Source organism: Boleophthalmus pectinirostris, unplaced genomic scaffold (genome assembly GCF_026225935.1).
Source record: "Boleophthalmus pectinirostris isolate CB_2022bp ecotype Guang Dong unplaced genomic scaffold, ASM2622593v1 HiC_scaffold_19, whole genome shotgun sequence".
NCBI classification, from domain to species: Eukaryota; Metazoa; Chordata; class Actinopteri; order Gobiiformes; family Gobiidae; genus Boleophthalmus; species Boleophthalmus pectinirostris.
In genome coordinates this window covers 32,338,980-32,366,583 of record NW_026571140.1, presented here as the reverse complement: position 1 = coordinate 32,366,583, position 27,604 = coordinate 32,338,980, and the positions used below count along the sequence as shown (strand labels likewise).

The following is a 27,604-nucleotide window of genomic DNA, read 5'->3' as shown; positions in this document are numbered from 1 at the left end:
TGACATACTTAGATGTAATTCCCTAACTGTTTCCTGTTGCAACAAGGGCCAAAATGTGTCTAAATTGCACAATAGTTATGATTAAACTCATAAAAACAAAATGACACCAGCTTTATTTTGTTAAGGTTTAAACTGCCAGAAAAATTACTTTCTTGTGCATAATTTGTCCCTGCATTTTGGTTGGAATATTCTGCATTTATGCCATAGGTAGAGGTATTTTGTTTTAGAATTCACTGCTACTTTTTGTTGTTTTGTACTTTTCTTACATAGACTGTAGGAAATGAGAATGGAGGCATTTCTGGCTTCATCGACTCTGGCTCCAGTTGAATTTACATTGAAAAATTGTCATCCCTCTCTCTCTAACTGCTGCAGTGAGCCCCATCTATGTTTACATGACCCTGGTGTTTTTAGTTTGCTCTTAATATGAACCTTGCTTCAAATTCTCTCCTGTGACTGCTAACCTCGTGAGCTTCATTTGACTGAAGCTATGGGTGACGTCACACTCTTAGTTCACTTCTTTATACTTTCTATGTTTTCTTATCTTTTTTTTCCCCCCACACACTGCTTACCACAAGTACTACATGACCAAACCAAACCTAATAATAAGTACAAGAAAACCCCGTGAGAACCTGTCATGCACTTTAAACTGTGGTAGGAACTCTTAGCTGCTCATAATGACACATCTTGAAAGTTTTCTGCAATGTCATTGGTTTACACTTGTTCTGCTGAGCACTTTTGGCATCGGTCCATACATTTTTATAAATAAAATGTACAACCATTCAACTGTGCCAGTATTTACTTAGAGATTAACATTGTGAATAAGCCAAATGCATGACTCACAGCTAAGGTCACCTGTTCCTATCGTCACCCTCAACTGTGTTTTCATCTATATTACTATATTCTTTCATTCTTAAAGGGCTCATACTATGCTATTTTCTGATCTATGTTATCATTTTGTTTCCTCATTACAAAAATACCTGGAACTGGGTTTGTTTACGAATGTTTAACACAAACCATGACACAAAACCTTTAGGCTGACTTCTCTCTCCGTTCCACCTTGTGATGTCATATGGTAATACAGGGAGTGCTCCACTGTGCACTTTAAACACCATACACCTTCACTATAATCATTTAGATAATTTCAGCCCTGGAATTTCCATGTGTATTGAACAAAAGGTAAAAGGTACTGTAGCTATTCACTTGAAAACTCTCTCTACATGACATCATAAGGTGGAACTGAGCATCCTGAGCTTTGCGTTTCTTACAAACACTACAAGCACTGAAATCCCAAGTTCAGTTGCGATTGTAATGCAGATTTTTGGAGATAGAAAACTCTATGACTATGAGTATTGGAGCGGGTTTTGACTGACACTTTATTCTCTCTGCCCTCTGAGCTGTCTCAAATATGAAGTGTCAATCTGAAATGACCCTCTTCTCTTTTATAGTGATTTCTTTGCTCCATCCTCTTTGGTCCCATGACCCGTCCCTCACCACAGCGTCCTGCGTCACTCAGCTGTGGCGTTTATCAGGTCTATAAGGACAAGTTCACCTTTAGTCGCCAACCTGCCTTTATTTCCTTGAGTAAACTTTTATTGGCTGCTGATAGATTAAACAAATATGGCTGGGATTTTGATAAACGTCATGAAGACTACTGACGTCATTTAGTGATCATTAAAGGTGCACTGCGAAACTTTCTTGTGGAGAGCCCGCTACTTACTTGTTTCCATGGAGATGTTATTGCTTTGCCTGGAATTACCATTTAGGTTTCGTGTTGGATTGACTCAATTGGAATTACTATTTTTATTGCTCAAAAATACCTTGAATAACCTTGTCTTAATGTGAGCAGGCTTGCCTCTCCACAGATCTGACTTGTAACTTAGCTCAGTGCCATCAACTCCTTACCTTCATAAACATTGATAAGTTTAATGCCATACTGTGGGACATTTAAGGCAAGGAATTAACATCAGGGCAGCATCAGATGAATCCCAGAGTTCAGAGGGGTGTGATTGACGGGTGGGTTAGCCAATCAGGGACACACATGGTCCTTCTGTGAACCAGTTTGGTGTGCTAAGAGGAAAAAAGTCAACAAATAGGAAGTGTGCATGGGGGCGGTTCTGGCTCCATCGACTCTGGCTCCAATTGACTTCATAATGAAAAACTGGGACCCCTTCCTCTGTAACTGTTACCATGAGGCTCATCATTTGGTCTCTCTTCATGATCCTGGTGTTTTTATTTCACTATTGTGTCCTAAATAAATTCCTAACATGAAACTCTGGTCCAAATTCACCCCTATAACAGCTAGCCTGCATGCGATTCGTTAGACTGAGCTGAACTCTATGGAACGTCGCTTTTCCTTAGTGCTCTTCTTTATACAGTTTATGGATAAATATCACTCATTCAGTATTAACAGTACCCAGTGAACCTCTCACACATCATTCTTCATTTGTGTTGCAGGATGTGAAGCTTTCTGCAGAAGTGGAACCGTTTATCCCACAGAAGAAGGGACTCGAGGGGCCGCTGGTGGGCATGAGTCTGTCCGGAGAGGCGGGGGGCAGTGGGGGCAGCGGGGTGGAGACCGCGCCCATCCCGAGCTACCTCATCACCTGTTACCCCTTTGTCCAGGAGAACCAACCCAACAGGTAACAGTGGGGCAGAAATCACACACAGACTGCACCAGGACACTCAACAAAGCACTTAGAGTGACTTGACCAACGAGAAGGTGGCAAATTTGAATAAAATTAAGATGTAATTGTTTAAAATTGTCAATTGTGCTTCTTAATCTTTGAAATTCTAATTAATAATACCAATTCTAATTAATAATACAACATGTGGTTTTGAGCAGACTTCAGACGTTGCCACAATATTTATTTTTTTATGTTGATTGATGATTTTATGTTGTGATTTAAAATTCTGTCATATATTGTGCTGGGCAATATGACAGTTAATAATAATGTAATATAACTCATCTATCACTATTTTCCTTTTTATTTTAATTTGTGTTTTAAAGAAATAAGCATGACTCTAAATTTAGAAGAAACAAACAAATGAGCTTATAACTGGCAATAAGAAATGATGGTGGTTAAAATTTGCCTATTAACTTCATTTGTCATTATTTTGCTTTCATTCTTGGATTAATGGTAGCAGGCTGTTGGATTAGATATTGATGAACGCTTGACATTTCTACATTTTATACTTGGTTATATCTTCTCTGAACGCCATTTTTTTAAATCCATTTGCTGCTCCACTTTCTACAGCAGAGCATCTCTTTTAGGAAACCTAATTTTACTCACCAGGAGAACTGTGCTCTTTTCCGGCCTTTCTATTTGTGGAACAATTCACTCTGCTCCGTCAGAAAGCGCCCGCATGCAAACTACCTATTTTGAACGCGGCAACTATCGCCTTCGCTATGTCCATTTATATAAACAGTCTATGGTTTAGACATAATTTCATTTTATGGATATTTTCAAATCTAAATAAAAGAATGTTGTGACTCCTTGGGTTAGTTTGGTAATACATTTTTTCAGTATTGTGCCCTCCATAGGAAAACATTTAAATAAAATCTAATTGCAATAAACAGTTAAAAAACCATGTAGTTTACAAGCAGAGTCAGTACAAGTCGAGAGCCTTTAGTGCTGTGTGTAAAAAGCTGTTTAATTATGAATGAAAGCCTCCCTCCAATTAGACTTACCACAAGACCACAGTCATTGTTTCCATTGGTCATTTTCTGCTCCGAACACATCCACCCGGTTTCCTTCCTTTTTTCTCAATGTGAGGAAATGCTCCAGAATGCACTGACAATCTGCATCCTTATCAAATCTACCACATACCGCTCAGCCCCCACACTCCCCCTACCACACATGGAGGCCTATGGACAATCATTGCATTATCTGATTATTGAGAGTCTGAAAAATATTCGTACATGCAGTTTATTATCTGAGCTCATTTAGAAGAGCTTATTATAAAAAATAAATAAAATTAAACTTCAAAACTGATTTGACAAAAGTGCAAGTTATTTTAATAATGTGAGTGTAATGCTATAAAGTATTCTATCTATAATTTAGACTTTGACAGCCAGCTGCAAATACTGCCACATAAACCCTTTGTTTAAGTGACCACGACAGAACTTTGTTCATTCTAAATATTGTATTGTTTTTCTTGACAGGCAACATCCCATGTACAATGGAGGGGAGCTGCGCTGGCAGCAGCCAAACCCCAGTCCTGGTGGGCCGTACCTGGCCTATCCCATCCTGTCGTCCCCTCAGCCTCCAGTGTCCAATGACTACACATATTACCAGATCATGCCCGCTCCCTGCACCCCCATGATGGGCTTCTACCAGCCCTTTCCTGGGCCCTACCCTGGTCCTGTCCAAGCTGGTGTGGTCAACCCAGTGTCCACAGACGTCAGTGACCGAGCGCTGCCTCTGCCAGCCTACGGACTGACCAATCAGAGAGGGCGGGGCCTGGTGCGCCCCGCTGTGCTCACAAAGGTAATGAAGGATCTCTAGTTTTCATAGTACTGTATAGTACTGTATATTGTGAAGTGTATATAGTGTTCAGTATCCCAGAGTTTGTAACCAAGATGTTTGTACTACAGCAGCAGCTGGGGCCCTGTGCTCAGAGGGGCCGCAGACCCCCCACTCGCAGTGTGGCCGTGCAGAAGGAGGTCTGCACTGTGGGGCCTGATGGACGGACCAAGACAGTTATGCTTGTGGATGCAGCACAGCAAACAGGTGCAACCCTTAGACTGATAATGTTCCATACTACAGTTGTCATAGAGACTGTGAAACATGTGCTACCTGTGGATTTTAGAGCTTCGTCCATGTCCAACTTAGCCAAATTATTTTTATTCATGCGTTTGACAAAGGGGAAACTTAAAATATTACACCGTCTTATGTAACAGTGTCATAAAAGATCATACTAGCTTCTCTCGGTCATTGACCTCAATATCTTACTTTCTGACGGTAAACTTCCAGAGACGCGGAAATACCCATAATGCACTGCCTCCTGTTATGATAAAATGTGAACAGTGTTTGGAAAATGACTAAGATTGATGCACAAGATTAGGCTCAACCCAGGTGCATTCACCTCACGCTCCTTAGCTGTGATTTATTATTCTTCACGTTATTCCTTCTTGTGATCTAAAGATTATAAGGCTGCAACAATAAATCAACTAATCATGACTAGTTGACTACACAAAATAATCCTAATAGTATTTTGATCATCGTAATCATTATTTGGATTATACAGACTCTTTATACCAAAGACATTACCATTATTAATTTAAAATGTTCAAAAAGAATACAATTTCTGATAATCCAGTTAGTTTTTCTAAGTATTCTGTATTCATACACCTTGTTGCCATATTTTACCCTTTATTTGGTTAAAAATGTATCTAAAGAAAATGTCATTGTACAATAGAAACAATATTTTGTCTAGTCCACTAATCAAAATAGTACTTACTGACTAGTCAGCTATCAAAATAATAATTCTTTGCAGCCTTAAAAGATAACCAGTACTAAAAATTCTCATGTGTTTTAAAATTAGCTTGTGCGCATGACTTTTTACTATGAGAGGAAGCAGGAGACAATGACGGTAAGTTCACTCTGGTCCAGCGGGTTGACTTCACAAGGAAGAATGTTGAGTTTCCAGTCTCTGAACACCATGAGGTCTCTGTGCAGAAGAGAGGCATGTAAATAAGAGTAAACAAGTGTAACATATGACCTTCAGCATGTACTCAGAGCTGGAGTTAATACAGTTACTGGTACAAAGGGTTCTGTAGTGGTAATGTAGGTAACAGGTGAATTTTAAATGTATTCCTGATGTCTTTCTCAGGTCCCTTTTAAAATTATGGTTAACATTTTTTAACTAATAGATATTTAAATGTGGAGCTACAATTACTATACTAGAACTATTTAAAAAATTATATTGTATTTTAGTATATTTTAATATATTTAGTCTGTGTGCCTTGGGTTTGTACCATGCCCATTTTTACATTTTCCAGAGAGCGCAACATTCTGTTGAGATGTTTCTGATGAGGAAACAACATTATTACATAGTTCAGAAAATTATGTAATATTTTCCCTTTAACGCTAGTACCATATGGACCAGGGCCGGGCAATTATTTTTTTCTATGGGGCCACATGAGAAATAGAAAATACTGTGGAGGGCCGGGCCAAAATGCTTCACTCAATTCTGGGTAGTAATAATTGTATTCCTTTTATAAAAAGCAGTAAATAACAGTGTTTTGACAAGCTGGTCAGACTGGTAAGAGTTTATGTTATGACTAAGCAATGAAAAAGTGAGGTTGTCTTACAAAAAAATAAATTTAAAGAAACACTTCTAAAATAAAAGCAGCTTTAGTCCACGCATGAGGTAAAATTATAAAATATGTTTATTTTGTAATTCCAAATGAGCTTAAATGGGCCGGTCAGAGTCAACCAAAAGGCCGTATGTGGCCCTGGAGCTGTACAATGCCCAGGTCTTATATGGACAGAGTAAATTAAAATTACAAGTAAGGCCTGTTCAATATTTACCTAGAATTAATTTAGGAATATTTGCCAGACACATCAGTCACTCCTGTCTGCCTTATTCAAAGACGCATTACTTACCTTATTATTTAAAAGAATGTAGCAGTCTCCTTTAACATAACTGCTGTGTAATGTGTTATGCAACGTGGAAAAAAGCAGTACAACAAATGAGACATTAACATAATTAATGTAAGGTATTGTAGGAGTCTTGAAAGTAAAACCTCATACAATAAAAATAAAAGCTTTGTACATTTTGGCTGTTTTTGTTTATAGATTGATTTGAAATGGATTATTTTGCTTCTAAGATCTCCTCAACCACCTGACTTATTACAGTTACTGATTAACTGAATAATCTTGACATCCATAATGGCAATTTCATCCGAATAGCGCATATTGTAGATATTATAGAGCGGGGAATCACAAGGTCCCTCATGATTTGATACAATGCACAATTCTGAATCAGTATATTGCAAATTATATTTTGCATAATCACTATTTCTTGCAGTAAAATGCACTGTGCAGATTTTCTGGTACAGGATCCATTTAGCATTTATTCATGATTTACAATACAATAATTACTGTAAATAGGAGCTACTCTCCACATGCAAATTGTGAGGTTTAATCTATACTGTGGAACATTCTAGACAAAGCAATAACACTTCCATGGAGACAAGCACCCGGCGGACCATCAACTAGAAATTTTATGCAGTGTACTTTTAAGAACCAATTACATTTTACAATTTTAATCGCCAAAACAGTGAATGTATCAAAAGTATTACATAAACAAGTTTCCTTTCTCTAAAACAAAAAATACTTATGGCTATATATCGATGCTGCAGCCCACAATATTGATACGGTTTCACTGAATTTAGTATCTTAATATAAACCAGCCCTACTTAATATGCATGTCATTTACACCATATTTCTTTCCTGTCCCATGTTTAGACTTCCCTGGTGACTTGTCTGGCCGATGTTCAGCCGATCGCGTGAGTCCTTTGTCGTGGAAGAACCGAACGAAGCGAAGACGACAGCCCCAAACCGCAGAGAGCTACAGCGAACCAGGCACAAGCGAGGCCGACATCGACAGCGACAGCGGATACTGCAGTCCCAAACACAACCAGCAGGGGGCCACACAGCGCACCCCAGAGACCACCACCGGAACTACAGGACAGGGGGTGGAGGCAGGTGTGATGACAGGTGAAGAAAAGTTAGGACTTATTTTATTCAGGAAGTTTGATCTTACTGTGTACACAACTTTCATAGGCTGTCGCGGTATTAGAAGAACAACTATCATGCAAACAGTGCATGGAAGATACAAATGTGTTATAATTAGATACAGACACACCACAATAATTTCATTTTGCCTCTTAGAGCTGCTTATACAATATATCTGCACTTGGGTGAGGCACATTTTAATTAATTACCGTACTTTAAAAACAGGTACATTGTCTTTTTTTAATAGAACAAAGAAACAAAAATCGTTATCTCGTCAAATACAAAATACAATACACAAAAAATATGAATTGCAAACCTCATCAACAAACCCATTTTCATTTTATTGAATCCTCAGGTGGGACATGGGGCCCCGGTTTGGCCTCTCAGGGGACACAGAAGTCTTGGAGCGACAGAAATGGGCCTTTTCTACGAGTGGACCAGAAGAAGCCTGAACAGAGGAACTTCTCACAGGTACAAGACCAATTTTTATGTTTTATATGCAGCTTGTGTGTTAGATTTGTGAATGAAGCAAAACACAACTTTGGTTATGTTTTTGATGAAGACACTACATTGACATAGTTCAGAAAATTGTGTAATATAGGCGCTTTAAAAGTCTGTGATTGCCTCTGTGTAGAAGCTGTTTGTATGTGTGATAACAAAATATAAAAGGCTCTTATGTAAACTGTTCCACATATCAATCAACATAATTAAAGTCTACGTAATTACCATTGTGGATTGACGACTGCATAAACTAAGCGACACAAAGTGTAAAAACTTGAGGTTGTTTTTATAGCGTGTGTGTTTTTGTTTGTTTCAGGATTTCCACAGTGGTTTTCAGCAGAGACCTCAGCCCCTCCAGACAGAGCAGAGGCTGCAGTCTGCTGTGGCCGCTGGGTCTGAGCTCACTCCAGAGCCCCTGTACTTTCAGGTGAGAAAAATACAACAATTATGTAACTAGCCGATGCAACTGTATTTTTATAACTAAGTGTATTAGCTGATATGAAACATTTAAATGGTTTGCGTGGGTGTTTCATTTCATAATGCTTGTGTTAGATCACTAATGGTAATGTTAATGGTGGAAACATTATTTTATTATAATTTTAGCACATATGCTCACACACCTACGCACACACAAAAAAATCCTATTTAGGAGTCTAAAAGGATATTCAGTATGGTAATGTTGACATCTTTTTTCATTTTTATCTGTGTGATGAATTATTTCCAACACAGAATTAACTATTTTCAATTGAAACTTATTTTGAAGTAATAGAGCAATATGTGAAGGTGGACTTGGTTATTGTGATGATGCTGTTATATGTGATATTGGAATAAAGTACATCTCTAATAAATCTATGACATCCCAAATGTTCTTCCACTTTTTCAGGATGAAGATGAGTTTCCAGATCTGGCATCGGCAGGAGCTCCTCTCAACTCTAAACCAGATCCTCCTTCAGTGCAGGCGCAGACCCCGCCCAAAGTCCTCCCCAAAGCCCTGGTGAGACCACACGTTATTACTGACTGACTTGTGATTTTAATATTTTATTGTGTTGGGTATTTAAACATTTATTAAACTATAGAATACATGTCTCCAAGTTGTTTAACTACAGTATTATACTTAAAATTTAAGCTAATATATGATTACAGAAATGTTTCTTCTTTTGGGTCCTGCACACGTGTTTTAGGACAGATGTGTCTACTTCATACTCATCTTTAATTCATGACTATGCTTAAGTTTTAAAACTGCAGACTGCACCGCTCTAGTTGTTTAATACACTTATACCAGGGCTACAAATTTAAATGTCTCAAGTGACCTGTAAACGCCGACAGGAGCTAGTGAAGCTAGTCCTTACATTTTAGAGTGAAAACAGTTACTGCTGCCGAACTTTGAAGTTCCTTCAGGATCAATAAAGTATCTATTTATTTATCTTGTTTTTGTTTTGTTTTTACCCATTGCTATGGTGTTGACCACAGAGCAGTGATACAGAATGTGATTTAACTGTTGCCAGACTACTACTGTATTATGCAGAATCAAAACACAGCATGGTTGATGTTATCAAATTCTGTAATTACAGATTATTGTATTTCGTGAGTGATTGAGAATCAATTGAGAAAAACAAACAAATAATGCATAAACATTCTCTGCACAATAGCACCAAGCAATTTCATTCACTACTTCCTGTCTAATTTCATTTTTATGAAGCCATCTGTTTTTCTCCATGGTGATGTTATCGCTTTGCCTGTAATGTTCAACAGTAAGGCATTACATCTGTTTCTAGAACTTTTTTTTCCATTATGGATGTTTCTATCAGTCAAAAATACCTTGAAAACATCTTCACTGATGGCACCAACCATGGAAACGTTATGGTTTAATGCCATACCGTGGAGAATTCTGGGCAAAGAAATAATATCTTTATGGAGATAAAAGAGTAGTGGGCCGTTCATCTGAAAAGTTACGCAATGCACCTTTAAAAACTACACAAATAAAATGTATACTTCACCATGTTTTTAGAAAGGTAGAGGATTGTACCTTAATGCTAAGTCTTAATGTTTATTTTGAGTCATAATACATATTAAAATAACATAGTAATAATAATAGGTCATTTATATTGTTTATATAACAATAGGTTGTTATAACATTTTAATTAAAAAATGCTTTAGCTTTAAAACACAGTGAACTGTCTAGCATGCTGTTGTGCACACAGAGCTTAATATTGATGTAGTTTTCTGCATCACTCTATAATCTGAAAATGACCACTATAATTTCAATGTAGGCTAAAATAATCTTCATTCTTCACAGCTGGATAATTTGCCAGAAAACTCCCCCATCAGCATAGTACAGACGCCAATCCCCATCACCACCTCTGTCCCCAAACGCGCCAAGAGCCAGAGGAAGAAGGCCCTGGCTGCTGCCCTGGCCACGGCTCAGGAGTACTCCGAGATCAGCATGGAGCAGAAGAAACTGCAGGTAGAACACTGGAGCTGTTTGAGACGTCATTAACACTTCACAAAACACACTGTTCTTCCTCTGTGGAGATGAATCACACTTTGGCCCGGTGCAAATTATCTCTGCCAACAGTTTCCATTTTGGGGTTTGTTCACACATGGAGCAGGGTGATGGAGTCTGGGAACATGTCACACAAACCTGCTTCTAATAAGTAACAATAAATAATATTTTGGTATTCTAAAAATAACTAATGCTAATGTAATGTTTAGTTTATTTGCTTATTTATCAGGGACAATGAACAATGCAAAAAACTTTGACCTGTCCAGCCTTTTCAGATCCGACACTGATTCCATTAGCTTTGAGTATTTGCCGATACCTGATACTGAAGACTGAGCACCATTTATTTCTTTAAACTAAAATAAAATTCAAAAACTGATCAAAATGTGTAATGTAGCTGTTATTTTTCTCTTGAGTAATTGCAGAACAGCTTTGTGTTAATAAGTTCAAATATTATGAGACTTTCTTGGCAGACTACGACCAGTAAATTCTCTTATTACATTGATTGATAGTATGTCCAACCAGGATATCAGCTGAAACAACATTTGGAAGTTGATATCCAATCTAGCAACAATTTAAACTGGTTATAAGAATAAGAAATTTGTCAAAAAGCTCCAAAATCAACCTGCAATTTTAGATTTCAAACAAGGGTATGATTACATTTCTCCACATAGTCATTCATTTGACAGTTCATTTTATTTTTGTGCGATACTAATCAAGACATTTAAAGGTACATTTGAATAGACTTTTGATGGATTCCCCAAATATGTGATTGTTATTAAATGAATGAATTAGTTTTTTTTTATTATATATCAACACAGACATTCACATAGTCAGTCTGGTGTAATAATAAATTTGCTTCGGGTGTTTTGTGGAGTGGGTAAGACTGTTTTTAGCGGCAGGATAACTATGGCCATTGACGTGCACTAGCCTAGCACCAGCGACCTCTGCAAATACAAGGACTGGATGTAATATTTTAAAAAGTGTCTCCACACGTCTCCAACACTCCGGCTCACTAGGAAATGAAGCCTATGTCCAAAATTTCGCACTGTCCCTTTAAACCTTTCACAATTTTCCCAAAAGAGTTTGCTCTGTATTATATTCAGTCAGCTTCATAATATTGTGCATTTCTGTTTCTGTTCTGATTGTTTGTCCTCTTATCTTGTTCATTTCCTCTTGTGTTGTCAGGAGGCTGTGACCAAAGCCACAGGAAAAAGGAGTAAAACACAGGTCCAGTTGGACATGGACGACATCCTGACCGCTCTGGCCAAACATCAACAGGCCATGAAAGCTCGGCAAATCACCAACACAAAACCACTGTCTTTTACAGGTACTATATGTGCTATTTAAAGGTCCTACATTACACAGAATTGACTCTTGAGTTTTAGGATAAGTTAGAATATTCTAATTTGTTACCTCATCAAAAGTGTCTACATCTCCAAAGCTCAAAATGTATGGAGTAAGAAAGCTTTCAGAAATATTTGTGTTCATAGGATAGACATCTGTTCATATTTGGGAAATCCATGCATATTTGGCTGTAGTTGAGCAAAAAATAAATATTCCAGTCGTACATAAAATGGATTGTGCATATTTTATCCATCAGAATATAAATTGAAAAGTTATGACATCAAGAATTACAATCACAAAATGAAAATGTATGATTATAATGATGATTTATGATTCATATTCTAATGGATAAAACCTAAATATGCAGGACTTGTGTGTTAAACCTGTGTGAATGACACAAAACACAACTCCAGGTATGTTTCTGATGAGGAAACAACATAGATCAGAAAATAGCATCATATGGGCCTTTTAAAGCTTGGGTAGCCCACTTTTTTTTTTCAGAATTTGTAAATATTGTGCTTTGTGTCAACCCAGAAGTTAGCAGCACCCTGACTGGTTGTGCTTGGTCCACACTAGTTTCACTTTGCAGCACTTTGTAGCATTTCTAAAGCCATTCACACAGCCGAAAATGAATAATAATGTCTAAATGTCTAAATGTTTTTGAGAGCAATTGTAGGTTAATAACACAATAGTCGCAAAATGCAGCTGTATAGGGTTTTCAAATAAGCCAATACTGTTGTTTGTGTGTATTTCATCTGTAGTTGGCGCCACCCTCCCCTATCACGGCATGAGTCTGAGCTTTGGTTCGGCCATGTTGAAAACCCAACAGAACTGCACTCCCCACAATCCTCTGGACTCCACCGCACCGAGAGTCAAGAGAGGGAAAGAGAGAGAGATCCCCAAAGTCAAGAGGCCCACTGCTCTGAAAAAGGTATCAGACATTATGCAGTATTTGGGATTGCTCATTAATTGTGTGAATCTACTTTTTACAGTGAAATATGGTGAATAATATTGATTTTTATAAAGATTTTGTCATAGAATATATTCAAGGAGAGCAATTAAACTAAAAAGTAAAAAAATATATTTATGGGCACAGAACATATGTTTATGTGTAATGTAAAGATATTTCCAGGTTCATAAATCAGATCAAGTATATTTTTGGATGACTGAATGTATTATATATTTAGTGTGCAATTTTATTACTATAAACTTCATTAAAACTGAAGGAAATAACTACATCTTGACTAAAGACTTTTGATTCAGGGAATTAAAACATTTTTTAAACCCGAAGAGAATTACTATTTTTATTTGTTGTTAAAATTGTCACCAGTTTTGCTCTAACTCATGTTTGTATTGTACTCGTACTTTTATTGATTTATTATTTTCCACACAAATGTCGTCCTCTTAGATCATTTTGAAGGAGCGTGAGGGGAAGAAAGGAAAGAAACCGTCTGAACCCGAGTCTTTGAGTTTAGAGGAACACAGTGACGAGTGTCTGAACTTCACTGATGACCTCACACAGGAGCCTGCCTCACAAGAAGGTAAAGGATGACATTTATAAACCTGGTATTTTTGCAAATACACTATTACAATCAATACATTTTTTTACATATTGTGCCAAAATCTTATCTTGTCTCGTTCTTATGGATCCAGTCATGTCTCTTCTCATCTTATGGGAATTGTGTCTCCTTCTGTCGCTATAAATTAACGTTCCTTTATGTAGTTACTTATGTCTGTGTATTTTTATTTATTTATGCTGTCTTTGTTGTTCTAGAGAGCGGTCTGAGCGTGCCCAGCGACACCTCTCTGTCTCCAGCCAGTCAGAACTCTCCGTACAGCATCACACCCGTCTCCCAGGGCAGCCCTGCCAGCTCAGGCATCGGCAGCCCCATGGCCTCCAACGCCATCACCAAGATCCACAGCCGCAGATTCAGAGAGTGAGTGCAGCCACACACACAGAGGGAGAATTCAGATGGAGAAGGGTTAAAAACTGAACTAAAAGGCTGAGTTCACATGACATTAGGGCTTTGGTCGACTAAAAACATGCCCTAGCAATCAATTAGGCCACTAAAAAGGGGACGAGACAAAAGCTTTTCTGTATCTATGATCTGACCTTGTATCTGATCAAAACTGCACTCAAAATAATACACAGGATCCGTTCTAAAACTTCTGTTTAATCTGTTTTATGGTTAATATCTCTGTAATTACTAGGCCAATCCACATGAAGCAAAAAACTGGCACAAAGTTCAATATCTTCTTGATAGTTGTCAGCTGAAAGAGCTTTGACTGACAGATTAATATGGCAATTTGGTGGCAATTTGGAGGCAATCCCAAACAAATAATTATAAGAGTCAACATTTAGAAGCAATGTCCAAACTTCTGATCTACAAAAAGATGGTATGATTTGTTTCATTACTATGGACCCATGGATACGCCCTACTTTAATATCATTACATCAAATTATAATTCTCTGTGGCATCAGTCCTAATTTTTCATCATTCTGAACTGTTGGATAGGCTTCTTCTCTCTGAAATTATGACAACAAATCATAGAATATGGACTTATCTATTTCCAGACTTTTAAATTTTTAATCACTATGGTAACACTCCTACTTTTTCAGTATTCTGAATTAGGACTCATGAAAAGGCCCTGAAGTAACATCAATAGATACATGAATGCATCTTATTTATTTCCAAACTTTTAAAGGGTCTATAAATAGTTTTGTCCACCTACACTTCAGATGTTGCGTGGGATGTTTTAGGAGTTTCGTACAATGCAGACTTGGGGGTCATAGGTCATATTCTCCTCCGAGCTGAAGTGTTTTCCATTGGGCACACTCAGCTCTTTGTCCGCGTGGGTCGGGCTGTGGGTCTATTGTTCTCCCAAAGCCGCCGTCTAAGCCCCGCCCCCCGTCTGACCACTCCAAGTCTGTCTCACACCACGCCACGTCGACCACCTCATGATTGCCCAGACCAGCCCCGAAGCTCTCATGGGCTTACTGTAGTGTTTTCAGCTACTATCTGAATCAGAATAAATGAAAAAAATTAGCTTCAGCCATACTGTGTGAAGAATATTAGTATAAAATATTAATTATAATATATAGCATGTTAATTATTATTAAGAGTTCACATTAGAAAAATACTTTACTTACGTTACTTGTTTAAAATGATCATAAATAGGGGCATGCAAAAATATAGAAATATCAATATATCGTTTAAAGTGACGATACAGTATCGGTATCATGGGCTGCTGTATCGATAAATCGCCAAGAGCATTCTTGGGTATATTTTACTAAATTATTTTGTTACAGAGCTACAGTTTTGTTGTTTGTTTAGAGGAAGGAAACTCATTAATGCAACACATTTGACATTTTCACTGTTTTGATGATTAAAATGTTTGTGTTTCGTATTAACTTTGCACAAGAAGTGGTTTAACAAAGACTTTTAGTATCACAGTCATGATTTAGGCATTATTTTTTATTGAACTATATCAAATCGAATTGAAATATATTATTGAATTGTATCGAATTGTAAGCTCACTGTATTGAGATGTATCATATCATGGCATAAGTATTGAGATAAGAATTGAGATATGTATCGTATCGTGGCACAAGTATCAAGCTATGTCTTGTATCGTGGCAGAAGTATCGAGATAAGTCTTGTATTGTGGCATAAGTGTTGACGTATGTATCATATCCGCAACTTCTGAATGATACCCAGCCCTAATCATAAATAATTCAAGGCTAAAGAAGTTAATAATTATGCAACTTTTATTGTTGAGCATCTGCCGTGTGCTCGTCTCCACAGAGATGTTATTATTGTGCATGGATTGTTCCACAGTATGGCACAGAACGTGTCTATTTTCATGAAGACAAGCAGGTGACACCACATCAGGCCAGGTTACAGATCAGATCTGTGGAGAGGAAAGGCCATAGAATAGAAACAACTAGAAAAGCACTCAGAGAGCGCAGACCTCCGCCAAGGACTACCCCCATTTTTTATATAAATTGCGATAAAATCAGTCTTCTGGATCAGATCCGGATCAGCCTTTGGAATATGAAAGAGGATCCCATTGTCCATCCCTGAGACAAATTTCATGGGGTTTGGTCAATAATTAACCGAGATATTGAGAAACTAAATTTTTGGTCCCATTTACCACAATGTTAACTAAAATTTCAAAGTGATCCAGAATCCAGGATTTCTTCCGGATCACCCCCAAAATGAAATCAGTTCTTCCTTTTCACATTTCCAACAAATCCTGAAAATTTCATCAAAATCAGTCCATAACTTTTTGAGTTATGTTGCTAACAGACAAACAAACAAACAGACAAACGCCGGCAAAAACATAACCTCCTTGGTGGAGGTAATAAATGCCATGCCAAGGACATCTTCGTTTTGAAAATCGGGTAGTGGACCCTCTTCCAGGAAAGTTTCATGGTGCACCTTTTAATTTATGAATGATTTGTGAATATGGGGTCAGCTTGGGTGCTTGTTTTGGTACATAGTGCATCTTAAATTTAAACTGTATATTCTTTGTGTTTTCCAGGTACTGTAATCAGGTGCTGAGCAAAGAGATCGATGAGAGCGTGACGTTACTGCTACAGGAGCTGGTTCACTTCCAGGAGCGGGTTTATCAAAAGGACCCGACCAAGGCCAAGTCCAAACGCCGCGTGGTGATGGGGCTGCGCGAGGTCACCAAGCACATGAAGCTCCAGAAGATCAAATGTGTGATAATTTCTCCAAACTGTGAAAAAATCCAGGCCAAAGGAGGTCTGGACGAGGCTCTGTGCAATGTGATCGCTATGGCCCGAGAGCAGGAGATCCCCTTTGTCTTCGCTCTGGGCAGGAAGGCTTTGGGGCGCTGTGTCAACAAACTGGTGGCGGTCAGTGTCGTCGGCATCTTCAACTATTCTGGAGCAGAGGTGAGACTTGGACAGGGAAATGAGTAGGAATGGGATGAGACTAGTTTTGTCAGAAGTATTGAAAATCAGATACTAATCGATACCAAAACTAATATTGAAACTGGATATTTATTTGAGCTGATGTTGATACTAAAGTCATATTCACAGGACAGAAATGAACCTTTCCTGATTAGCTTTAGAATAATCTTGAGATCAGAACAGATATAAATCAGATATAAAATACTATAAGTTCATTTTAAAAGTGTTTTTCTTTAGTGTTTTTTTGGTGCAGGCCCAATGTAAACACGTAAAAAATCTCTGAAGTGCTTTGTCACATGTGTACACAATCTTGTAATTTTATCTTGCAAGATCTTGTACCATGCTTAGAAGTAACATTGATATAGTTTGGGTGAAATTTCAAACTTGTGACTGAATTTGCTGCTGACCAAACAGATCTGCCAGAGTAAACACCGTCTTGAAACCTACTGTCACTGTATTAACAAAAAACAAGTTTTAAGTTTTATTGAACATCTTCTCTTGCCATGACTTTAGTCTTTCTGCCGTAAACAATGGAAATTTAGTATTTAATGCTTTTGAGTGTACTGGTTGGTTACCCAAGTGTTTCAAAACTTGTCAAGGCTTCAACCAGTTTCTTCAGGGTTAGTGGGTAAATATTCAACTCACACTTCCACCATCCTCTATGCTTCCACCAGCTTCTGTGTCTGGTAGCAATGTAACAATAGTCGAAATATCGTGATATTGTTTCACCAAAATTTTATATATATCAAATTACAAGTCTGCCTGTTAAATTCACTGTTCTAGTTCAGCAGTAGGTAGAAAAAACAGAGGGAACTACATAGACCATGATCCTTTGGTGTTGTCAGTGCAGACTTACTTTTAAATCTTAATTCTCCACATTACAACATTAGCATTATAACAGTATCAAGGCTTTTAAAAGGACAAGTAGCCTCTACAAATATTGGAATAAATATCGTACTTTTAGATGCATATCGTGAAAATATCGTATCGAGAGATTCGGATATTGTTACGTCCCTAATGTCTGGTATATCCAATGAGTTTGTAGACAATCCTTCTATCTGTTTGAATTCGCTATTGGCTTAGATTTAACATGTCACTCCATCTCTGTCCAGGCCTTGTTCAATCAACTGGTGGCGCTGACAGAGGAGGCGAGGAAGGCGTACAAAGACATGGTGTCAGCTCTGGAGCAGGAGAAGGCCGAGGAGGCGCTGAAGCAGGAGCGAGGGGAGAAGAGAGGACCACACTTCATGGGACACTCCCGAAACCCGTCTGCCGCCTCCGCCATCTCCTTCTGCTCCACCTTCTCCGAGCCCATCTCCGAGGTCAACGAGAAGGAGTATGGTAGGTCCTTCGAGCAGGTCTAGACTCAAGATTTAAGGCGCTGTATCTGATTTTTACTGTCTTAAAAAACGTGAAAATCAGAACTAGTTTGTTTTAAAGTTGGTCCAACATTTTCCCTACACTAAACAGTTATTCCTCATTTACCTCATGCAGGAGTTTTGCTGTAATGATAAAACTATCAACTAACATGCTAACACACACTTCCTGATTATCAAATGGAGAATAAACCACTTTATAATTAGATGCAGAGAGCACGAAGCAGACTTCTTTTGACCTCAAGAGCTGCTTATACAATATGTCTCTGTATATCTGTACTGGGGCAAGACTCATCTTGTTTAAATACACGGGAAAATCAGGACCTTTTCCTTTTTAACACTGATATTTTAGAATGTAGAGCAGCAAATTACAGCCTATATCGTGCTCTGCTCTGCATAATAAAAGTATAAAAAGCAAAATAACATAGATGGAAATTATTTTTAGACATCTGCAACACAAAATAAAGCTTTATGCCTTTCCTTTTAATCAGTTAGTCAACACAAACAAAATATTAGACTGTGCTGGAAATGTAAGGCAGATAGGTTAAAAAGGGCATATTTCATTAGACTAGGGAAATGTATTGTCAGGTTTTATTCACATCGGATGTTTTAAGTTACATAATAGGCAGCTGTAAAATGAATTAGATGATTAGGTGGAGCTGAGTCATTCGTCTGTCCTAAAAATAGGTCATGTCCCTTTTGCCCTTTTGAGTAAGCACTGCTCCCTGAGTCACTAAACACAGGAGTAAATTCGCAACTGCAATCTATTTATTTAGTGTTTATTTATAGTAGTAATAAAGTAAAGCAAATTTGTCAAAGTGCGTCATGTTAAATCTAACACGATGTGAACTCTATTTAAGACTAGACAAATCCATGGGTTTCAGAATGATGTAAGACTAGGATGTTGCCATACTTATTAACAATTTAAAACAAATGTATCTTTTGAATGGAAAAACACCCTCAAAATATTGCATAAACCTCATGAAGTGTGTATTTCCACTAAAACATGGTTAACATGTTAAATATATTGATCTTGTTTTCACTCATTTTTGTAGTATACGTTTTTACTTTCTGATTGGTAATGGGCCACAGAGGTAATTGTAATTTTGTTATTTAATATTACCTTTATTACACACAACTGACTTTTGTTATCTTTAAGCCATGTTATAATGCTACTATCTCCTCAAATGCACACTCAGAGTTTTGTTTCATTCACACATTTGGGTTATTTTGGGCTTAAAGTTAGATGAAATTCCCTCTTACTTTATTATCAATATTTTTTATCACTCTATTACTGCTACTTTCTGTATTTTTTGTATGTTTAATCCATCTGTTTTCTCTTTGTCTTCAGAGACCAACTGGAGGAACATGGTGGAGTCTTCAGATAACCTGGAGCCGGCCGAGCCCGAGCCCCCACGCCCAACGCCCCTCGTCTCCGCTCAGAAAGAGCCACAGGAAACACAGACGCCCACCAACAACCCCCCAGCCCCCACTCTGTCTACTGCCTCACACTCAGCACTGACCCCTGCAGACAAGGAGGAGGTATGTCGTCTACAGTTTACACATCACATTAATCACCTTTCATCATAAAAGCCTCTCATGGCAATTACTATAAACACTTACTCTTCTACAATCTTAATCAGAGACAATATTTATCACTGGTATATATATAATATGGTATCAGGACAAAATTAAAAAACAAAACAAATAAGGCTTAAATAAATAAAATGAACATAAAAATCACTTACATTTTTGTGAGTTGTTGCCCTATACAGACAAAAACTGTCCCAATGCTCACTTAATGACTAAAGATGATTAAAATTGTCATATATTATTTTAGTATTCGATTACTGTAATCAGAATTTTTCGGATTAATCATAGCAACTCTTTAAATGAAACATTTCCATCCATATTGAGATGTTCTTTGTTGTCACAATACTAAAATTTCAAACCGATTCTGATACCATCATGATAATAAAAAACTTACTCTTTAGACAATACGATGAGATTTTCAACATTATATCGTAGAACTTTCTTTGATATTACCATGTGCGTTTATATCTGTGTAAACGGATCAAGATCATTCTAAAGCTATTGAGGAAAGGTTAATTTCTGTCCTGTGAATGTGGCTTTTTTTGTATCAGCTGAGTTTTGATACTATGGTAGTTTAGTGGTTGGTTTTAGTATTGATATCTGATTTTCGACAACCATATTTCATGTTGAAAAATTGTAGTTGTAAATAAAAGTCTGACTCTTGCACTGTGTCTGTTCAGGTTCGCGTGGACGACCGCCTGGAGCTGGCCTCTCAGCAGAGCACTGAAACGGGGTCTCTGGACGGCAGCTGCAGGGGCCCCCTGAACTCCTCCATCACCTCCACCACCTCCACACTGGTGCCCGGGATGCTCGAAGAAGCCGAGGAAGAGGATGAGGAAGAGGAAGACTACACCCCAGAACCCATCTCCGTGGAGGTGCCCACCATCTCCAGCCGCATTGAGATCTGGCTCCAAGAAAACCTGCAGCTGGGAAAGAGCGAGGACAGTACCGAGGAGGAGGACAAGGAGGAGGAAGATGAGGAGGAGCAAGGACACAGCGATGAAGAAGATTTGGACTCGGCCGAAGTCTCTGAGAAGGATGCACCCGAGCAGGAGGCGAAGAAGGTCACAGGCTGATGCTTCTGTAACTGTCCACATGAACACACACGGCTAATGTAGATCAGTTTATACTAACTTAAACTATTTTTAACTCTGATAACAGTGTAAAAAATATTAAAGATTAAACACATTGGTTACCTTATTTATACTCGGCTTCATAGATTTGTAATATGCTTAAAGGTGCACTGTGTAACTTTTCTGATGGAGGGTCTGCTGGTCTCCATGGTGATGTTATTAAACTTATTAAACTTGCATTTTTTTCAGGTAGAAGTGTTTTTACTTGCAAAAAAAACAGTACTTTGAAAAATATGCATTCTTACTGTTAAGGTGAGGGTCGTCACTCCACAGATCTGACCTGAAACTAACCCAGATGCTGTTACCTGCTTGTGGAAACAGCCAAATTTAATGCTGTATCGTTGAAACTCTCCATGGAGACCAGCTGTTGGCAAACCCTTCACCAGAAAAGTTGCAGCGTGTATCTTTACCAAGCTTGACAACTTGAAGTGCTTTATATCAAGTCCTTTGTGACCGAAGAGCTTCAGCTGCCCTGGGGCGGACTGAGAGAGACGTGGCTGCCATTCTGCAGCAACAACCTCTTCTAATAACCACCATTCACCAAGTCTCACAGACCGTATTTGAAAATATATGGAATGACCGTGTCGACTTTGAGGTATCACATTAAAAACATAAAAAAAAATAAAATATATTATAATGGTGGTCTTTAAGTGTCTTGCCCAAAGGCACAGCAACAGAGGAATTTGTTGGTAATGGGAGTCAAACCAACAACGTTATTTATGTTTTACTCAAGTCTTACTATGAATAACAAGCACTTGCTCAATTTCAGAAAAAGAAAGAAACATTTTTTAATAACTACATTTAATTACACTTAATAAAGCATGAAAAAAAAAACATAGAAATGGTTTATTAAGAATTATTCAGGCTTAGTATCTACTTAATACCACATCATTAACTCCTTAATTAATTACTACCTGAAACCTGTACCCACTTTTTTCTCATGTATTAGAACAAAATTCTTCAAAATAAGTCGTCCGTGTGCTGTCCTTATCTAATTAAAGGAAGTGCACGTTAGCCTGCTAGTTGCTTTACCGTTACTACAAAACTCCGAACTGGTCTCGAGAGTTGTGAAAAGTGCGTATAAAGTTGGAATTTAACCGTTTTTCACGTTTTTAAGACAGTAAAAATCCAGTACAGCACCTTGAAATCTATCTTCATGCTTTATTAATTACGTTGTAGTTATTATTAAGTGTTAAGAAAAAACATATTTGCATCGTTCTTGCACTTTTTTATTGCGTACAATCCTGTAGATCATTATTAACGTAGATTTTAACAGTGAATCTTAGTCGTGTGTTCATGTGGACCGGACCTGCTCTGTCTGTCTCTCTCACCTTTCTCATCGGAACCAGCAGTTTTTCCTCCTCTCATCTCTAACCTAAACTCAGGTATCAACAGCCTCTTACCAACACCAGTAAAAGTAGACCACCTGTCCGAATTCTTAGCTGCACTGAACGCTCGTGTAGTCTCCCAAATGAGCCTGAGACACTTGAAATCAGAGCTTTTCTACTCTGAAAATGAACTCTTTGTGAGGCAGACATTATGTTAGGACAAGATATTGGCTTCTATGGTATAACCTGTGTTTTAATCCAGACTTAGAGGAGAATCTGAGGAGAACTGGACTCGTTGAGACCGTTTACAGCTCTGCGATATTCGTGCTAAATTAAGCTAACATCGCAGGCGCATACATAGTTTCTTGCATTTTATTTGCTGTGATTATTAGCTTTATACTGTACATATTATGTGTTTGTGCGTGTTGCTTTCTGACTTATGGCTTCATGAAGGAAAAGCGCTTAAGTTTAACCAAATCCGCATTGGATTGTTTGAAGTTTTACTGAGAAATTACAAACAAAGACTGTATAAAAATGGACAGAGTGACAAGTGAGCCCTGACACTAAAGATCTTATTAAAAACATACAACATGATGGCAGTGTATCATCAATATAACAGCTGTATTTAAACCCTGCACTTATTCTCAACTAGTTTAGCAAAGTTCTTTTCATGTATTTTATTAAATTGCTTTGTTCTCTCATCAAAAACACATCTGGAGTTGGATTTATCTTGCTTCACAAATCCTTTAATATGTTGAGGTCCTTTTGCTCTGAGCCTCAGAAATCTCTAGGTTTGAATTTTTCCTGGATTGTTGCATCAAAGACAAAAATACAGAGGTCTCCTGAACATATCTTCACCAGATTTATCCTGATTATTTAAGATCTCCAACAACAACAACCACCTAGCGAGTTAAACAAAAAATACATATTATATAAATTAACGTACAATCAGGCACGGCAAGGCAAGTTTATTTTTATAGCACAATTTGTACACAAAGTAATTCAAAGTGATTTACAGAATAAAAAATGCATTAAAATGACAATACAAACAAATCAAAACATAAATAATCATCATAAAATTTAAAAAGAGAGTGAGACATTAAAGATGTAAGATGTATCTCAACAATTCTTTGTCATTTTTTGATAAAAAGACATTTCTAATTGGTTGCTTATAATGAAGAAACAACCTGCCATTTATTTTAAGCCAATTTTCTACATTATTCATATATTTGCTTTTTGTTTTTTTGATCGGTATTGTGATTACTCGTGGATTAGCAAATTCAGAGCGTGAACATTTGAGAGAAGAAGTGAAGACTAACTGCTAAACTAATAAAATAACACTGATTTAGGACTTGTTTGCAGAGCTCTAAACTACAGGGTAAACACTTTTTACAGAATATTTTTTTGTTGTTTGCTGACAAAATTGTTACTTTAATCATTTAGCCGTTTTTGCCAATTACAACTGTTCAAATATTCTTGTCACTGTCCAGTTCTTATACAGTCTTTGCCCCATTATTGACTTGTCAGAGTTGTATCTGTCACTTAACCACTATCTGTCTCCCATGGGTGTTTTAGTGTAATCTTTAAGAGTCTGCTGAAAAGAGCAGAACAGAACACAGTGTAAGTAGCCCATTATAGAGGCTCTATCATGTAAAACTACCTGTTCATATTGATCTGCGTGTCAGGATTCGATCAGACCCGCCATAGACTCATAGTTAAACTTTATATTGATATTTGTACTTGTTTTAAAGAGCCTATGATAGGACGGACTACTCATTAAGACCATTATATTTGAGATTTAGCTAAAAAATGTTCTTTTTTTTTTCAGTTTTTAGGTTTCAATTTGTATTTGCTGGTTGGAAATCTTAACATCTCACCAGAAAATTCCATAACTTACCATGTGCTGGGCTAAAACTCTCTGAAATGAATATTTGACAAACAAAAATATAAGAAAACACCTTTATTTTGTTGAAATAATGTTTAAAGTATCAGAAAAATGTGTTTCTTGTGTAAATTGTGACGAACTTTCAGACAGAAGTCATTGTGTTTTAGAACTCTCCAATTCCTACATATGTTTTTACGTTTCTTCACAAATTGCTTCTTCATTGGTGTTAAACTATAATTAATATTTACAACAACAATTAGTCCACCCAATTAAGTAGAAATTAAAGAATTGTCAAAACCATCATGCGCACTTTAAACAAAACAGCCCTGTTCGGTCACTACTACTCCAAGTCATTCCTAACACAACGCTGCCAGTGTAGTTTTTTTTACTTACTACCTAATGTAAAGGTGCACTGTGTAACTTTTCTGATACACACTGCTTGTTTCCATGCAGATGTTGTTGCTTTGGCGGGAATGTTCCACAGTATATGATTATAAAGTTTCCAATAAGACAAGCAGGCTAAGATCTGTGGAGACTTGTGTTCCCAGTTACAGTAAGAATACGTGTTTTTGTTTTGTTTTTTCTTCAGTGTAAATTTTGGGGCATTAAAAGGCCTGTTTGATGGTTAATGCCATACTCTGGAACATTCCCATAAAAGAAGTAACATCTCCAAGCTGTTAAACCAACACAAAATTAACAGAGCACCTTTAAACAACTGATAAATTACTATATTGTATTATGTTAGCAGCATTTTTTTATTGGAGATAATACATTTGGATGTTTTGGTTAACAAATAAATGCTAAAAAAAATATACAGACAGAGGCACTGACGTCACAGGCATAGTTGCAGTAACAGTTAACGTGTTTGTGTAATATCTCAGTTGTCCAGGTAGTTCCCATAGCAAAAGAAAAATCCAGTTCTGTCAAGTGAACAAAAGAGAGTGAAGACTTTTCGTTACTCGTCCAAGCAGCTTCTTCAGTTCTGGTCCGATTGCCGGTGGACACTGCCTTATATCAGTCTGAAGGGAGGAGCTAACTACTCTGAAACTACTCTGAAACTAACACACCTATTTGTTTTACAGTTTGTTTGTTAGTCCTAAGGTAGGGATGCCCAAATTTACCTTTACACACACACACAAACTTCCTCCAGCTCCTCTGGCGGAACCCCGAGGCATTCCCAGACGTCCAGGAGGCATCCACTTATTCAGAATTTAACGGCGTCATTTTTACACTTTTGTAGAGATGTGACGCTCCTAATTTGGATGATAATTTAATAATAATCTCTTTTTGGTGAATTATAGTTAAGATTAAAGTTCTATTGTGTACTTTTACTAACCTCATGTGGCTGAAAGCAAAATTATTTGACCCAAACTAATAAGACAGTTTTACAAAACATTTGACTTTAAGAGTGCGCACTTTATCTGTTTACTAAAAGTTGCACTGTGGAACTTTTTGTTTGGAGATCCGTCACCTGCTTGTTTCTATGGATATGTCTGGAATGTTCCACAGTATGGCATTAAACAGCTCTAATTTACAAATACAGGTGGTTTTATAGCTCAAAAATACCTAGAAAAACACATTCCACACGTCATAGCATCTTCACGGAGAAAAGCATTTAACGGACTCTCCACCAGAAAAGTTACACAGTGCACCTTTAATAAGATTATCAGATATTTTCAAAACACTTTTACTTAAGAAAGCGTAAAATTTCATAGTTCCTGACTGGCTGTCAAAATAAAATAAAAAATAACACCGTAAACGCACAGAAAACGAACAGCTGTCTGTAAAGTCAGACCCAAACTAACATTAAAACATTGTAAATATGAGTGTAAAAAAAGAGTTTGTTGTATTAAAAAAAAAACAATCACTGTTTTTAAAGAAGCCATTTGATAGTTTTTAACATATATCAGTTGGAATCCAATGTAATAAAGGCATTTGCTAGTGACTTATGGCTATAGGAGTACATGCAGTATCGGGCTGCTGTGTTACACCTACAGTGGGAGACCTATCGCAGTATTTGTATTTAAAGATTTGGTACGCCGCGTCCCGACTCTGTCACCTCCATCAAAGTGTTGACGTATGTTTTTGCACTATGTGAATACAGTCCTGGTTTAGGTCTTGTGTAACTAATGTGAAAAAACAAAACGAAAAAACGGTTCATTGAAGTAATTTTCCAGCGTGTTTGTCTTTCTATAAATATCTAAAACTGTCTTACAAACTGTTCGTCACTAGCTACATTGTTAAAGGCTGTTTCTTCATAATCTTGTATTCACTCTATGACTGATGATTAACGTCATTAAAATGTTGTTTAAGTAACTTCTTTGGACTCTTTTTGTTATTTTTTAGATCAGGCTGCAGTTCCATTCACAGACCAGCAGTGGGAGACATAGAGCTACTGCAGATTCACAAGTAGAGCTGCAACAAGTTAATTGATGAATCACAACTAATCGATTATTGAAGTAGTGGTTGAATATTTCAGTAACTAAATAATCATTAACTGGTTTATACATAGGCTCCAGAAGAGATCTTATGACTCACAGGTCAGGAAATGCAAATGACACAGGAAGTGAATTGTATTGTATAAATGTAGTGGTCCAATAAGGTTCTTCCAATTAATCTGACTGTTTTGACTGCTCACTGGCAGTCTTCCTCAGAGTGGTCATGTGAAACTGTCAGGTATGGAAAACAAACTAAGACTTCATCAATGTAAGGTTCAGACATTTGTCAAGACATAACTGAAGCTTTGCAGACCTTGAAAGAATCCACGGAGAGTGATCCAAGTGCAGTTCAAAACTCTTTACTTGACTATTCACATAATTAAGGACATACATATACATACAAAACGGGGAACTTTAACAGGTAGGTGACAGGAGGTCAAAAAACAGTTTGGCTCCACTCCCAAGGTGCACCTGCTTTCGCCTTATATAAGGAGTCATAGACCACAAAATAATAAAAAAATAAAAAAACATTACTTAAGTTAATTATTGCTAATGTTAAAGTTAACTGAAAGAAAAATGTTTTTAAGTATTTTTATAAATAATCAGCAAATAATCATGTTAACCATAAGGAATTACCAAAATACCAAAAATCATGCATTTTAAGTAAAAATTAAATCAATCAAAATAAGAATAATTATCTCAGTAATGACACAGAATTTGGGAAAAGCTTAATATATTGTAATAGCAGTGCAGGGTTAAGTTAGCGTCGCATTACATACATGACGACCAAATAGCAGCGATTGGTTAAATTAAAAAAGTACC

The 27,604-nt window shown here is 37.3% G+C and overlaps 1 protein-coding gene across 2 annotated transcripts in view; it reads left to right on the top strand.

Moving 5' to 3' along the window:
- The window catches only part of secisbp2l (SECIS binding protein 2-like), a 40,090-nt gene extending 13,430 nt beyond the window's left edge, over window positions 1-26,660 (top strand). Inside the window, exons 2-17 of one of the 2 annotated variants that reach the window (XM_055154487.1) lie at window positions 2,455-2,639; window positions 4,163-4,487; window positions 4,598-4,730; window positions 7,473-7,724; window positions 8,098-8,213; window positions 8,560-8,670; window positions 9,127-9,237; window positions 10,540-10,707; window positions 11,932-12,073; window positions 12,852-13,021; window positions 13,499-13,631; window positions 13,865-14,027; window positions 16,636-17,011; window positions 18,142-18,370; window positions 19,757-19,947; window positions 20,679-26,660. In XM_055154487.1, coding sequence (XP_055010462.1) covers window positions 2,455-2,639; window positions 4,163-4,487; window positions 4,598-4,730; window positions 7,473-7,724; window positions 8,098-8,213; window positions 8,560-8,670; window positions 9,127-9,237; window positions 10,540-10,707; window positions 11,932-12,073; window positions 12,852-13,021; window positions 13,499-13,631; window positions 13,865-14,027; window positions 16,636-17,011; window positions 18,142-18,370; window positions 19,757-19,947; window positions 20,679-21,074 — 3,201 coding nt within the window. In that variant the 3' untranslated portion in view covers window positions 21,075-26,660. Of the gene's footprint in view, window positions 1-2,454; window positions 2,640-4,162; window positions 4,488-4,594; window positions 4,731-7,472; window positions 7,725-8,097; window positions 8,214-8,559; window positions 8,671-9,126; window positions 9,238-10,539; window positions 10,708-11,931; window positions 12,074-12,851; window positions 13,022-13,498; window positions 13,632-13,864; window positions 14,028-16,635; window positions 17,012-18,141; window positions 18,371-19,756; window positions 19,948-20,678 lie in introns of both variants that reach the window. The other variant, XM_020938875.2, reaches the window with a different exon arrangement.
- Window positions 26,661-27,604: the final 944 nt, after the last annotated feature.